Source organism: Falco peregrinus, chromosome 3, assembly GCF_023634155.1.
Source record: "Falco peregrinus isolate bFalPer1 chromosome 3, bFalPer1.pri, whole genome shotgun sequence".
NCBI lineage: Eukaryota > Metazoa > Chordata > Aves > Falconiformes > Falconidae > Falco > Falco peregrinus.
This window is the reverse complement of record NC_073723.1, coordinates 45,752,148-45,768,958: the sequence shown is the minus strand read 5'-3', so window position 1 is coordinate 45,768,958 and position 16,811 is coordinate 45,752,148. Positions and strand designations below refer to the sequence as shown.

The 16,811-nt window shown below is 34.9% G+C and overlaps 1 protein-coding gene across 13 annotated transcripts in view; it reads right to left on the bottom strand.

Moving 5' to 3' along the window:
- ASPH (aspartate beta-hydroxylase) overlaps window positions 1-16,811 on the bottom strand; it is a 122,805-nt gene that overhangs the window by 61,293 nt on the left and 44,701 nt on the right. For 11 of the 13 annotated variants that reach the window (XR_008746715.1, XR_008746716.1, XM_055801074.1 and 8 more), the window contains 6 exons: window positions 15,479-15,517; window positions 11,820-11,858; window positions 10,609-10,653; window positions 10,451-10,492; window positions 8,911-8,961; window positions 7,885-7,929 (listed from right to left, as the gene is read on the bottom strand). Coding sequence is in view for 11 of the 13 variants with exons in the window: in XM_055801074.1 (XP_055657049.1) it covers window positions 7,885-7,929; window positions 8,911-8,961; window positions 10,451-10,492; window positions 10,609-10,653; window positions 11,820-11,858; window positions 15,479-15,517 (261 nt within the window). In the remaining 2 variants the exon portion in view is untranslated. The remainder of the gene's footprint in view (window positions 1-7,884; window positions 7,930-8,910; window positions 8,962-10,450; window positions 10,493-10,608; window positions 10,654-11,819; window positions 11,859-15,478; window positions 15,518-16,811) is intronic. The other 2 variants (XM_055801067.1, XM_055801066.1) reach the window with 2 other exon arrangements.

Below are 16,811 nucleotides of genomic sequence, written 5' to 3'. Positions count from 1 at the left end.
AAGCCTGTTTCTATCTCCCATTTCTTGCCCAACTTCACATTTCTTTATTACTGAGGGTCATGCAACATATAACGGTAGTTCTCTATATCCACTTATGTACTAGGATCAATTCTCCAAATTCTTAGAACTTTTTCAACCTGTATTCTGCAAAATTAGCTGCCACTGACTTCACCAAAGCCTCTCCAATGATCTTTAAATACTCCAGCTTCTCCTTCTAGGTAGCTGCTTTTGAAATTCATCACATCTTGATCTTGCTAGCTCTGAAGAGCTTGTTTCTCTCAGGTCTCACCATAGTTAAACAAGAATTCAGCATGATATTTAGCACATATCGCTTTGTTCCCTCCACTGATCCCTAGCTTACTTTGACAGTACAAAATGGTTTTCATCTTGCTATTTCTGACAAAGGTTTAAAAATGTCTACAAGACAGGGATATGATAGTTAAATCTTGAGACTGTTTTGTCATCAACTCAAACCAACTGTAGCTCAAACAAAAATTTTCTTAGCTATTCAAACTACTCTCATCCTGTACTCAATTTCTCCATTTCCAGCAAAACAAATCTAGATAAAAATCACAGAAAAAACTGTTTTAACCAGTCTCTACAGGCTAGGACTGCTATCACCATGAAATGTTCACCAGGTATTCCCAAGCAGGTTTCTACTATAAAGAAAACATTTATTTTTCATATTACAATATGTCTAAATATTTCTGAATGCATGTGACAATGACCCAATTCAAAACTAAAAATGTATTTCAGACGTAGATTTTACATGAATCCCAATCAATGCTATCGATGTATGATACAATTTATCAGTTACATATACATAATTTTTGAGGCATGTAAAATTACTAAAATATTCAGTAAAAACATGACATTTTTCAGTATTTTTCCTCTATCTAATCTCATCCATTCTCTTTACTTTTTAGAAAGAATAGTTTCATATGATACCTTTTTAATTACTGAGAATGTGAAAAAGTGACTTAAAATTGCAGCAAATCTTCAGTATTAAAATAAAACTTTAATATCCTGACCTTATTTACATTTTGCTTTCCTTATTGCTATTTCTTCCTGTGTTTTCCCAAAACAGTAACCGAATCCAAGATTTCAGATTCACTGAGATATAGCAAGAAGCAATGTAGCAACATGAAAAAATAATAATAATAAAAAATAATCTTTTGAAGATGTAATCTTCTTTGACTACAGTTCTTAATTCAGTATTATTTAATCATAAAAATATGTTGATGTTTGAAAACTGAAAAGGTCAAAGGAACATCTTTGTTTTCAAACAGAGAACTACACAGACACAACACCCTTGCCAGATTTTGGATTTAAACTACAACCATAACCTAGAATATTTCTCTATGAAAGGTAGATATACTTCACACACACATTTGCCTTTGTTAAAGAGTGGTATCTCATCCACTTTAAGTTAAAAATAGAAATTATGTATCACGGGCAAAATTCAGGCCAAATTGATTGCAGAATAGCTAATATTCCAATCAAAAAAGCACAACACAAATATAGAACACAGATATCTTAGGAGTACTGCCTGTTTCCTTCACACAGTATCATCCAAAAATAAAAATCACTTGCTATATTTCTTCATCTTTGGAAGTAATACTTTCACATTTATTTTAAAACACTCAAAATGATTAATTTGAAAAATAGTATTAATTAGTGGCTGAGTCAAACATTTATCCCCATTGTTAATATCTACCACATTTTGGAAAAATAATGACACTGGAAAGACAAAGATATTCTTCTGTGTTTTATTGCAGCCAAACATTAAAACAGATTAAATATACATTTTTTTTAATAGTCTGCTTGACCTTGCTCAGCTTGGCATATTTTTGTAAACATGAAGCACGTAAAATCACAAATATTTAAAATCTGATCACAGCATAATATAATACTCTCACAGTCCCATAATTCTACAAATAGGCTGCCACTGTTATATAAACAGTTCTCCATTCAACATTCTAAAATCATTCCCAAGCTTCCTCACAAAATATGGCTTTGTAAAAATTATTGCTTTGCAATTCACAATCACAGGTAATTTTACTAAAATATCCCATCCCAAACCACGTCACAGTCTAAGAATATTATTGCTTTCCTGAAAAGTCTAAAGAAGATCACTTTGGGCCATCTGCGTTTGTTGATCAGATGTAACACTCACTTATGTGAGTATTACTGAAATCCCAAACAAAAAAAGAAACATGCATATAGGATGACCCTTTCACTATGAATGTAAGCAACTAAAAACCTGACTTCAAAACAGTGCTACAAAAATTTAAAATCTCCCTGCCAACCAAAAGGCAACCACTGTTAGGGCTACCAAACTGATTTTTCTTCTAAAAAACCTTGTATTATTTTATTTATTCGAAGCTCCTGTATCAGACTTGGCAATTTTCTAAAATCACAGCAATTATTCCTGAGCCGAAAAGGAACACATGCAAAATGCCAAAGAATAAAGTATGCCTTCATAATTGTGGAACAGCAGCACAGAACAGGTAAGAAGTACACCTGTTATATTAAAATTCTAAATCATTCAAAGTCTAAATTTCAGATGTACCATATACAAGAGCTTTTATGATTGCAGGTCTTAAATTCTGATATCCTATTTTTCTTAAGTTTGAATGTCCAAAGCTTTTCTTTTTTTAAATAAAACTTACAAGTCAAATATTTATGCAGATTTGAATTTTTAAATAATTCACTGAATATAAAGCTTACTAAATTCAGCTTTGAGGTCATTATATTGGTAGGCAAACCAGAAGAATTTTACTGAATTAATCTTGATTCCAGCAACTCAAGTTTTGTTGCAATCTGCACTGACTCCCTGCCAAACTATTATGTCATTTCTAGACGTTTTTGCTTTAAAAAAAAATCAAATGTGCATAAATAACAAGCTCTAAATTCACACATAATGGGTTTCTGAAAGAATTAATTTAGTAATCTGCCCTTTACTAGTATGAATTAAACATACATATTTTGTAGCTCGTTAGGCTATTTTAAAAAGCACCTGAAAATTCATGTAGTGTAACTGTTGACATAACATCACTGCAAAGAGATCTAAGTCAAACTTCACAGCATAGTGTGTGTCCAATTACTGTTTTCAATAAAATGTAGTTAGGCTGTACGCTATATCAGCAGTTATAAAATAGTTTAAATGTTTTATTATGCTCATAATATTACATGTTTTGTTTGACCAAACTGCTCTGTACATACTGTATGAATCCAACCCAAAAGATAAATATTAAAATCTGAAAAAATGTACTTGCTTCTATGTTATAAATAGAATATTAACAATTGCTTAAACAGCACAAACAAAATGCAGCCTGAAGTTGCAACTCTGTCACAAACACAGAAGAAAAAAATAATGGATCCACTAAACTTGACCAAGAAAGAAAAAAAAAAAAAAAGAAAATCAGGAAAATCAGACAGGAATGTAAATTAAACATCCAAGTGTTAAAAAAGCTTACTAAAATGACAGTTGGCTAAAACCCATTTACAATATCTTAGTGTTTGCTCCCCAAACCCTGAACTGCTCAATAATTACATCATAAGATCTATTGCAACCATCTGCTCCCCTTTTGTAGCGTATGGTTAGGGCTGGTCCTCCTGATGTAGGGACTTTTCTTTTGAAGCTTTAAGTATCTGAAAAAATAAGGGGAAATCTATATTAAAGGACCAACCACAACACAACTTACTCTAAAACAACAAAAAAAGATTGTAAATGCTAAAAAAGGCAACTTTGTATCAGACTAGTTAATTTTAGAAAGCTATGATTTCTAGGCGCTATCATAATGAATGTACACAAAGTTGCTGTATAAGGTGGGAAATATAAACTTAAATATTTATCTAAGCAGTAAACTTTTTCTCAGCATATGGCACTTCATTTACCATGTAAAGGAAATTTAGGCCATGCCACAAATATACTAACACAATTTTTTTAATTTTTTTGTTTGTTTTTTAAAGTCAAGGACAATTACAATTGGAAAAGAGGAGCCAGGGAATGAGGAAGGGTCAAAGTTGTAAAGTGGAAACTTCTCTACACATAGGGGATTTCAGCAGTTGGTAAAATAAATGCAGGATTATAAAAATGTCAAGGATATGTGATGAAGGAGGGGTGGGGGGGGTGGGCGAACAACCCTTAAGTATTTTAAATCTCAACACATATTAAAAGGGATCAAAATTCAAATACAGAGAGTAAAGGTATCCCGAAAACTGTAATATGTCTCCCTTAAAATATGTCTCCAACAAGCACCACTCTATCACAACCACTGCAGTTTATGTGAGAGTGTAAAGCAGGATTAGCAAAAAATTCTAAATCGATAGTATTTCAAGCTGACCTACCATACCACTTAAGTGCATTAATTTATAAAAATAGAGACTATAACCTCAGATAAAATAGCCTACAGCTGGAAAGGAATATTGTTAATAATTTTAGAAGTAAGCTTAGAAAATTGGAAAACAGTACCGACAGACACCATAATTTTTTTGTGTGTGATATGCCCTGAAGCCAGGAAACAACTTCTGACTTGCACTCCAGCATATTCAAATCCCACACCTGATCCCTTTGCTGGCAATGTGACAATGCTCTGCACAGCTCTGAACTATCTCCTGTTTTCTTTCCAAAACAAATAAGTTCCTATGTTTCAGATAAAAATCAAATAACTGTTCCTAACCTGACTCAAACTGGTGACACCACGTTTCAAATAAAGTTGCATGAATTTATACTACTGAAGAATAAGGACTCTAGTGACATTTCTGAGTATCTTTTACACTGTCTGAAGTTATGTTTATTACGTAAATAGGTACATCTGTTATACATGTAAAGAGCACATATGTATATAAAGGTGTTCTTCAATCAGGAGAGTTCTTGACTGTCTCCAGTACAATGAAATTTAATATTAATTACTGCTGAAATAACAGAAAATACTAGCTTTGAGTATCTGATGAAATGAAATCACATGAACAAATAAGGAAAGAATTCTGACAACAAAAAACTGCATACTGAATCCTCCACCACAAATAATAAATAAAAAAAATCCCTGGTAAGCATGAATTTCATACTCTTAAGAGGAAAATGTGAGAATAATATTGCCTTCAAACTGAATGTTTCACATCCAAAAAAAGCAGGTAAACATACTTGACAGTAGGAAAAAACCAATAATTTAATAGTAATATAATTTTTATTCCTGGTCAGTAGTTTATAATAAGTCAGTACTTATTTCAGAGATGTTATTTGAATTCTACTTTATGTGCTGAAATAATAAGCTTTATACAAGAACTGATAAACAACAATTCTTCTGTCTTCAAAGTGATTCCCCATAACTACATAAATTATTAAAGATTCTTGAATATGTTGTCACACTGTTGCAGACTGTGTGCTTATCAAATTATTTTCATTTTCTACTTCCTAAACAAGGAATGGCATATATGATACTACATCTAATAGTTACTTGCATGTTTAATTACTGAAGAAATAGGTTTTGATCGATTCTGTTTTGTCCTAAGTGTGTTGCATTAGTTTTGAAAACAACTGGAGGTAAAAAAAATAAACTTAAAAAAAAACTTTTAAAAGGATCAGAAATAGATACTATTTCAGAGTAAAACAAGTCATTTTTGATTCTAATGGTGTTTGAAAATAGCAAGAACTCTTTTTGTATCACAATACAATAAAAAAGAGAGTGCACAGCTAGGCTCAATTCCACAATCTTATTTGAAAGTCCACCTGCAATTAAAGGAGCGATTATCTCTTTGTACTTAGCCCTAGTGCGGTGGGCACCTCGAATGCCGTGTTCAGGTTTGGGCCCCTCACTGCAGGAGGGACATTGAGGGGCTGGAGTGTGTCCAGAGACGGGCAGCGAAGCTGGTGGAGGGGCTGGAGCACAAGGCTTATGAGGAGCGGCTGAGGGAACTGGGGTGGTTTAGTCTGGAGAAAATGGGGCTCAGGGGGACCTTATCGCTCTACAGCTGCTTGGAAGGGGTTGGAGCGAGGTAACAACAAGTAACAAGCGACAGGACAAGCAAGTTGCGCCAGGGAAGGTTTAGTTTGAGTTTCTACACCAAAAGGGTTTTTCAAGCATTGGAACAGGCTGCCCAGGGAAGTGGTTCAGTCACCATCCCTGGAGATATTTAAAAGACCGTGTAGATGTGATGCTTAGGGACATGGTACAGTGGTGGACTTGACAGTGTTAGGTTTATGGTTGGACTCTATAATCTTAAGTGTCTTTTGCAACTTAATTGATTCTATAAATTCTATAAATGGAGTATTTGGAAAACTTCCCTCTACTGTATAATACACATAAGTTGGTTTTGGTTCTTTTTTGGTAAAGGCAGAAAATTAATCTTCCACTGCAAGGCTGAGCCATAAATTACAGCACAAAAAGCCATAGAAATATGGTCCACAAAAACAAAAATTAATGATTTCAAGTTGATACTTAGCTTCTGAATTTAGTTTTAAAATAGTATATGTAAGTCAAAGATCATCTTCATATCAATTCAACTGACACTGTGCAGTAGAATTACCTACTGCTGAAATTTTGCAAGTCCTGTAAGAGCTTTTTTGTTATTTTAATTTTAAGCAGCAACGTTTTCTGAAAGAAAACATCTTTTCTTCTAGTACAGTTCCAACTTAAAGTACAACAGATCAACAGAACACCACCTTTGCTGAACTTTTGCCTGTGCTGTCAAAAGTAACTACTCCTTGTTCCTACGTTGGTTCTAAGCTTTGGTTTAGAATATTTCATATCCATTATGAAAGAAAGCATTTTTAGATAAGGCATTTATTAATGAATGCCTGTGGCTTCAAACATTTCAACACACCATGTGACTGTTGTGACAAACAGGTTAGAAAGTCCTCACAGACAACACAGTTACATATTGATACGAGCATTTCAAACCACCTCAGTTAAGGTTCAGCATGTAAATTAAAACATGAACTAAACCATGCCTCCAATTTGTACTGTGCAACCACAAAGGCCTCTTCTCTGGCTACTTTTGGCATGCATAAGAACCAAATACAAGTTTCTTTTCTTACAAGTTATAACAAAACCCCACAGAACTATCTGGGCACCACACCACATAAAAGCTTCTGCATATAGCGAAGATTAACTAACCCAGAGAGGTGCTCAGGCTAATCAGAACAAAACAGAAATATAGCTGTCAAGACTCTTGGATTGCAGCTTCTGTTATTTACTGCCCAGAGATACAACTCAGTGTTTCACTCAACATGACTTAATTCCAAAGAACAAACTAGCAACTTGTAGTAATTAAATCCAAAAAGCAGAAGAAATTTAATAGTATGCAGTCTTCAAATTTAGAAGCCATTTACCTACTCTAAAAATGGTTTTGGAAAACTCTACATTTACTACTGTCAGGCAACAGATGGAAGAGCTGGAAGTGCTCTTATTCTTAAAATCAGTTATGTCAAGAAAAATTTGATGGCATGACAAAACAGTCCTGTTTCTACATCAGTGCCCGAAAACTGTGCCACAGTCGGAATCAAATAGATCTGACTGATACACAGAGAAGTGACAGTATTACCAGACTTATGATCAGTTACTCCAGAAAAGAAGTACACCCATAGTTTGAGACCTGAAATTTTTGTATCAACTTATCCAGCTCTGTCTGAAATCATTAAGTTGTAAATTACAACTACTCACAGTTTTATTTGGAACGCTTCCATATAACCCAGTAACTATTATCAGCATTTACGCAGGAAAACATAATGATTATTGCTTCAAAAACAGGAAGCAACTTTAAATGACAATACTGATACCCTTTCACACTTCTCCACAGAGTAATCTGTTTACAAACTTCCCATATAGCTATAGTTTCATTTTTTGGGGAAAAAAACCAAGCACTTTAAGAGTAACTTACCCACTAGATCATCATTTGAGTAATCCTCGGCTTGAACAGGCATTTCTGTAAGTCAAATGTGTACAAAATTAAAACTGGACAGTTCTCTAAATATCTACAAAAAGCTGCATTTTTTTCCATTATGCTTAGAACAGTGACCTATGAAGACTACTCTGTAATACTACTTTTGCAGAAGTACAATGCAAATTTTCCTCAGCTGAGTTTTTCCTGGGGAACAGTCAATACTTGAGTAGGCCAATGAGTAAATTGCAGGATTGCATAGTTTCAAAAATGATACTTCAAAATTCTGAAACTGTACTATCCAAAGCACAAATTTCCCACAGTTTCACATGCTAGCACAATATGGGCTTAGAAAACATTGACATACTTATTATGTTCCCAGCTGTAATTGTGAAATACTTGACTTCAAAATTCAGTTCTTTTTAAATTCTGTATATAAGTTTAATTTAAACATGCCACTTATCACCAAGTGCTATTACTGCTAACACACTGACAGTTGCACACGCATGGAGGGAGTCAGGCTCACCAGAAAAGAATTCATAATAGCCAAGATACTGGCTGTAGACAATAAGAAAAAAGGAAGAGAGGGAAAAGTATACTATGATTTGGGCAGCCCGTAAATTAATTGCTCAAAGCTAGGGACACATTCCACTTTATTTTGTTTCTTACATACACTCTCCTGAGTATGCACTACTGATTGGCTGGTGGGAAACAGCATAGCAAAGAAATCTTCAGCTTCTTATGACTTAATATGGCTGGTTTTATCAATGTAAGTTTTTCTGAACTGGGAGCAGTCACAACTTCTAAAACTGAAGAGTGAGTGCTCTGTGAGCCACTACAATATTGTCATCAAAAAACCCAGGATGCTAGCTTCCAAATAGTTTGTCCTTAAAAGAAAAAAGCTAAAGCTAGAATGTATTTTCACTGCAGCATAGAAGTCTATGCTACGATATTTATAGTTTGTAATTTTTTTATTATTTCTGGGTGTTTTAAGTTGCAAACTCATGCAAAAGATAATATACAAACCTGATTCCTCTGGTTCAGTGGCCACATCATCTTCTTTATGCTTACTTTCTACTGTTGCAAAGAAAATAAGTGTTGAAAGTTACACACACGATGTTCACAACTTTGTTTTTATTCCCTACCAGCCACACAAGCAAATTAGTATCAAACAAAAAGGAAGCCTTAAACTGCAGAACAAACAACCAGGTTAACTTACAAGCAGAAAAAAAGATACTGAATGCATTTAATGTCCAAAAGTTTAGCTCCTCTTTTTCACCAACTCCATTCCAACTACACCCCCCAAAAGTGATTTTGGTTACAATTGTTGATCGTGTAAAAAAAATGTTTAGTTATATTAGAACACATTTTTCAAACAGAAAACATACATAAATACAGCATCAAATGTGCACACTGTGCACAGACTAAGCTGCTTATATCAATTTGCTCTAGCTGACTGAATTAACGTCATTTGAGAAAAAAAAACTTGCTTAAAGATATTTTTAACTTTTTAGAGAAAAATCTTCAAATTACATTTGACACAGTACTCATTCAAAATTCCCTGACACAGCACAACAAATGAAAATTTACAACCTCTCCTTTTTGAGTAGTGATGTGGGAAATTAACCTACTCCATTACTCAAATTGAAGCTCTAAGTGCTTCGTGAGAATGTCACGAAGTTCAAGAAGGCCAAGTGCAAGGTCCTGCAACCTGGGTCAGGGCAGTCCCCAATACTAATCCAGGCTGAGGGATGAAGGGATTGAGAGCAGCCCTGTAGAGAAGGACTCTGGGATCCTGGTGGATGAAAAACTGGATGTGAGCTAGCAATGTGCGCTCACAGCCCAGAAAGCCAACTGTATCCTGGGCTGCATAACAAGAAGCATGGCCAGTAGTTGAGGGAGGTGATTCTACTACCCCTCTACTCTGCTTTGATGAGACCCCACCTGGAGTACTGTGTCCAGCTCTGAAGTTTTCAGTGCAAGACAGACAGTGACCTGTTGGACTGGGTCCAGAGAAGGGCCACAAAAATTGTCAGAGGACTGGAGAACCTCTCCTAGGAAGAAAGGCTGAAAGAGTTGGGGTTGTTTAGCCTGGAGAAGAGAAGGCTCTGAGGGGGACCTTACTGCAGCCTTTCAGTACTTAAAGGGGACTTTTAAGAAAAATGGAGAAAGACAATTTAGTGAGGCCTGTAACAACAGGACGAGGGGCAATGGTTTAAAAGCGAAAGAGGACAGATTTAGGTTAGACATAAGGAAAAAAAATTTTTTATGATGAGGGTGGCATGACACCGGAACAGGTTGCCCAGAGCAGTAATGGATGCCCCATCACTGGAAGTGTTCGAAGTCAGGTTGGATTTTGAGCAAGATCATCTCGTGAAAGATGTCTCTGCCCGTGGCAGGGGAGTTGGACCAGACAATCTTTAAATGTTCCTTTCAACCCAAACCATTCTATGATTCTACATATAGCACACTTCCCTGCTTTGTTTTTTGCTCATTTATTTTTAAATTAAATTAACAAAAATGGAAGGAAAAAATGTTTTCTTTCACAAACCATAAAAACTCGTACCTGACAGCTCTTTATCAATATCAAAATCTTCAATAATTTCATCTGTAGAAGAAGTTTAGAAAGAAAAATTCATATAAGCTTTTTTTCCTTTTACATCAGACTTCAAAATGCATATATTTCATCAAAGCACTGTAAGATCACAGTCACAAAATACATACCTGGCTCTGTAGCTTCATTCACCTCCTCTGGAAGGTCCTCAACACCTAAGAAAACATTTAATTCAGAGCAATAATAAAGTCAAGTCCTCAACTGATAAACTTACATAGAACACAAAAGAACACAGCTAGCACAGGCATGTTTAACTGTGAACAGTACACTGCTACAAACAAAGAGGAACTTTGAGGGAAAAAAGAGAAATTGCTTCTTAAATTTTCTTCTCTGTTTTGCTACTGTATTCATTAGGTAAATATTTCAATATTATACTTTCTGAGAAAATGTTGTTTGGATTAAGACACAGTAACTTAAAAAACTTAATTTTTAAGAAAACTTCTTAATCTTTCTAAGCATAATAAGAACTCCCACTTTGATCTTTTGCAGCATCAACTCCATCTGCTAGATATATTAAAAACCAAACGAAACAAAACCTAAAACCAATAAACTTTTAAAGTCTTTTTATTTGGATAAATATGCAATTCCTTAAGGAGTCCTACCTTCCTTCCTGAAGGACAACGAGCAAGTTCTTCAACTTAAAATTATGAATTCCATGAAAATGAAATTATTTTCTTTAAATATGGCACCTTTTAACTCATTTGACTGTCCTCTTAAGCTTATGATCACGAAGGTGACAAAACAGACACTTGCAATTTATTTACACTAAAGAATTTCTTGACTTCAGTTCTAAACTAAATAACTGTGTCTTTTCCAATCAGCTGACCTGACGCTCAAAAAAGCTGTATTTCAAGACAGCAGAGCATACAGGACACAGAGAGAGCACTGCAGACAGTTTTTTTAATTGCTTCTGCTGATTAGACAAAGGCATTAGCAAAAAGTATGCACAAAGCAGAGCTAGTATTGACAGCCCGTACATGTTGAATGATCTTAAGCACTGGTTACGAGGTTATGAGCAAGGCTCACAGCAGACAGCAGGTTGTCTATGCTGAACTACCATGTTCCAATGATTAAGTTATGACTTTTATGATAACTTGACTAAACTATTTATCTGGTTTTGAAAATGATTTATATTCCAATAACATTTATTTTGAGGTATTTCTACTTCAATTACATACAAAACAAAGATTTTATAGTACGCTCCATATGCATAAATATATATACATGGTGAGAGGCCTGTGGGAGCGTACACACACACAACCCACCCATATATACATAGACACACACACATCTATATATACATTTATATATATGTATATACCTGTATCTCGAGTCTCAGTCTGTTTTTCATGTTTTAGTTCTGAAAGGAAAGAAAAATAAAAGTTCTGGGGTGGCTGATATGCACAAAGTATCCTAAAATCTGGTTGTTAAAAATAAAATTAATTGCTTTAATGATAAATGCAAAGCTCTCAAAGACTTTCTCTAGTTTTGGGGCCTGAATAGATATATCAACCCTTACTAGAGCTTGTAGTAGAATTTCTACAGAAAAAAAAAACAACCAAATGTGAACATAATACTGAAATTTCAAGCATTCTATCTACACAGACGAAATACTGAAAACAATGAGAACAATAAAGCTACCATTCCATACAGTTGTTATAATTCACTTACACTCCTTATCTTTGAGTAAAGAGCCAGTCTAGTTTTTGTAATTCTGAAGAAACAGGTTAAGAACATTCATTATTTTACTTTAGATAATGTCTGAAAATAGAGAAAATGCTACCTATTAATTGTCTGAATTTTCAATATACATTTATTGTGAATTTTTGAACTAAAGAAGTTCAGCGTTCATCCAGTGTTTTGGATAATTTCATTATCTTAATAGGAACTGACTCACAACTGGAAAAGGTTATTTACATGAGATTTTTTTTTAGAAATAAAATCTTTCTACTATTGTTTTATTTTAAAAGGCACTAATAGTCACTTGGCTCCCCCTCCGTCCTTTTAAAAATAAAGTTCTTAGAGCATATTTTTTAAAAAACATCCAGAACTCTTAATTTCTAATAAAAAATCTCAAACTTGCCTTCTTTCTCTAGCTTCATTGCTACAAACTGTATAAAACTCTTCATAAAACTACTGAAAGTTGTGTACAATAACTGAGTTCCTGTGTTCCAAGTTACACAATCAATCTGTTTACACATTTCACTGTGGGCACGCACACCCATTTCAACTAAAGAATTTTCAGCATCAGCAACAACCACCAGAGGTAGGAAAAGACTGTTCCTTTCAATGTGCTAGACAAGCAAAGTGGGTGCAGCCTACCAAACGTTTTCATTTTCTCCCAACACCATGCACGGAGAAAGTGATTACAGGAACTGCAGTCCTGTTAGACTTGGTCACTGACCTGAATTAAGAACTAAGCCATACAAAGCAAGAGTTGGAAAAGAAATTTAACTGCTATCTTGGCATTGCCTGCTCAGCTTTCTGAGAATTCTAGAAAGCACCAGGATTGTGGAAAATATTGCATCACAGCACCTGCCAGAAGAGGGGAAACACATCTGATAGATATGGGGAAGATACATTGACTCCAGAATAAAGAAGCTTATACTTCTGCTGATTTCTCAGATATTTGCATCTGAAACTTTAAAATTAGATGGGAACTGCAGTTTTGGAGCTAGTGTCAAAACCACAAGCTTTACATTTAAGAGAAGGAACTTCAGATCTCTATGATGGCCTCCATCTCTTGTCTTTAGAAAACAGGTGCTAAAAACTCTCCTCCAGAAAAAGAGCAAACCTGTTTCCTTTTTGATCCAACCAAAAGTACGTCAAAAGGTAACAAGAAAGATGGGCAGGAGACAACAGGGATGAAAACTAGGTACTTCCAACTGCTAAAATAGTGCCTGGCACACATTCATGAAAACTACAGCTCTCATGCTCTAAAACTGGATAGCTGAACTCAGAAGGAAAAAATGGTGTGTCACTGAAAGATGGCCTCACATCTTTCAGCAAATCTTCAGAGACATCCATGGTTGGCTGGTTTGCTCAAACCTTAAAGGACTGACAACATAAAATGAACTTACAGGACTGAGCGTGATTAGACCATCTTTCCCAGTGGTGTGTCTCATCTTTTCTAGGGATCCTGACAACAATTTCTCATTATTCTCTCTGTTTATTTCTGAGACACCTATAAGTGCCTGGAAATAAGGGTGCCTGTATACAGGTCTGCCCTTGGAACAAACAGTGAAATTCCAAATAACTTTGGAAATCCATGTAACTTTCAAGATGGGGGGCAGGGGGGGATAAAAAAAAATTCAACCACATCTTGCAAATGCGAAGAACATTCAATGCCTCACCTGATTGGCCTTGTTCTTCTACACCGCTCCAGGCTGGAGCTCTCAAAAGAAATCCCTTGAAAAAGTACAAAGCATTGGGCTTTCTCGCACAACCAGAACGTCTTTAAGGGAGAATTTGGAAGCAAGGCAAAATTCTGTCACGGAAAGATGAGTTTTTATCAAAAGAAAAGCAGTTTGTAATGGGCTACATTGAACTGTGGGCAGAATTTGCTGTGTAAAAAAGCCTGGCAGTTTAGTAGCCAACAATATTTTTTTTTACAATCACCTCCTACCCTGGAATTTCCTTTTGAGAAAAAGAATGGAACTTCCTATTCTCTTCATCAGCCTAATTAGGGGATTTGGAATAGTAAAGAAAGAGTAGAAAAAAATCTAAATCTGATTTATCTGATACTATTCAAATTGCATATGAAAACACAGCTTGCCAAAGCACGTGAATTACTCACAAAATAGAGCGATTCACTGTTATTGTGCTAGGGTGCCAGAAGAGACTGCAGAACATGGAATAGTTTTGGAACCGATTCTATGAAAAAATGATGCAAATTACTTTGGGAACCTCCATGATCACCTTACTCCAAAAGCAGGTATAAATGACCATTCCAAGGGCAGGGGCTGTGGAAGCATTCTCTGTTCATGTCACCACTACATATGAAGAAGCATGAAAAGTAAAGAATAAAAGTTTTACTTCTCCTTCGTATCTAGGTGGGAGAAGCAAGAGAAGTGATTCTTGATTAGGAATTGACTGTAAAATAAGCATACGCTGGAAAGGAGAGTAAACAACAAGCCCAGGGAAAAAAGCTAGGTCTCTGTTGCTTTTCCATCCTATTGATGCCAACACATTTTGTCAAGGGCAACATAGCTGAGGCAAATAATTCTTTACTGCAGACTGAAAAAGACATGGATTGAGGGCTAAATACACCTTTCGGCAACTAATATCCTTCAGTGGGATTTTGACTTCTATCCCAAAGGTGGATGTCAGAATATCTCCCCTGACGACAAAGGATGAACTTCAAGGTTTTCTGTCTCAAAATATTTTGAAGTTAAGAATTGCTGTCCTTTGCTCAGGTTACATTAAATATAGAAGAGTGCTCTGAAGATATGGTTAACTTTTCTGAAGTACTGTAGTCCCCAGAAGGATCTCACAGAAAAGATCATGACCACATACCTTTGTTTCAAGATGACCATTAGCCTTCTTTTCATTGGCTTCTTGATTTGGTCTCAGTAATCATTGGCAAATCATTAACCAAATCAAACTAAAATAGAGTAATCTCCAAAGAACTGGTAGTTACAGACAAGATGAGAAAGTAACACTGAGCTATACAGATGCAATGAACCACAGCTGACTTGGCCAGAGTTTCATAAGGAAAAGGGCATGAGAAGTCCTCAACATTCCTATTCCACATATGTACAAAGTGTGACAAAGAGGACCAATATGGGAATATAGCCTATATGCATACTCTACACTTTTCCAGTGTTAAAGATGGAAGGGGATTTGAACATAACAAACCCCAAAACCTTAATTGAGAACTAGCAAAGTAATGTGACAGCATACAAAATTTTAAGACAATGTGATTTCACTTTGATATTAATGAAATACCATCAGTTCACAAAATAATAGCAGTTGTCATACCATGATCTTCATTGTAATTGCCATGCACCATATCCTCTGCTAAAGAAAAAAAAAACAAACACACAACAACAAAACAATATGAAAAGTCATGGAATTTTAAGACAATACACACACACAAATAACAGGGTGTCGAGTTTATTCAGAACAAAAAGATATTCAAAACTATAGTGTTTTTTACTGTATTGAAGTTAAGTATTCAACAAAGTGGAAGATTTCCAAAAGGTCCTGTGAAAAGAACTGAATCATTTGCTAGCATCACAAGATAAACATAAAAAAAGATAAAGCACTATCAGTAAGTTTTTCCTTACACAGTTCATAAACTCATCTACAGATTACCTACAATTCAGAATGGAAATACTCCTAAATCATTTCTATATATAGCAAACTTCTACAGTGGAATTTTGGAATCCACTTGTTATGGCTTGCTTGCTTTGTTTAAATTTTTTTTTTCTGACACCACACTAACTTGAACATCTTTGGCAAAACTCAAATTATTTTTTTATCCACAGAAACAGTTCTATGCAATTTAAAATACAACATCCATTCTCCTGGAAATTTAGAAATTTAACCCTCAAAATATTATTCTGCCCATTTGGCTGACATTACATAGAAGTAGTATTCATGTAGGACTTTGAATTTTTCCAGAACATAAACAAATATACAGATGTAATAACAATAAGACACTGATGCTATCTACGAGCTCAAATGTTTGGGGTTTTTTTTTTTTGTGTCTTGGTTTGGGGCCAAAATTCAATGCAACTTCAATAAATAGAAATAAGACTTTGGACTGTACTTGTATAATGTTCCATATAATATATAGCTAATGATAGAAGATGCTATATTTAATAATATTAACTATTTTATATTCCAATCAAATTTTCATGCAACAGCTAAATAGCACAAGAGAAGTTTAAAAAGTCACATACTTAGCTCAAGAATAACAGAACTAAACATACTGAGTTAATACTACAATATTTTATTTGAAAGTGACAGCTGGATTGTAAAGCACATCCAGGAGGTACACTATAAGTTACACAATATAGTAAATCCATGCGTATTTGTATTTAGGCTTAAAATTAGGAATACAAGTAGTTCTTTGACAATCCATTAATTAGGCTGGAAGACTTCAACAGAACAAGGTTTGTAAGTATTTGTGGCTTGGACTTGTGGAATGTGGTGTTCACAAATGCAACGGTGACAAAGCTGCAAAAAATCAGGCTTATTTGAAACTAGCCAAAAACTCTCTGAAAATAAAACTGTGATGAAACAGTTAATGACATGTTACTTTGAAGCATGTTTACAAAAGTGTATGTGATCATATTATAACCTGAAG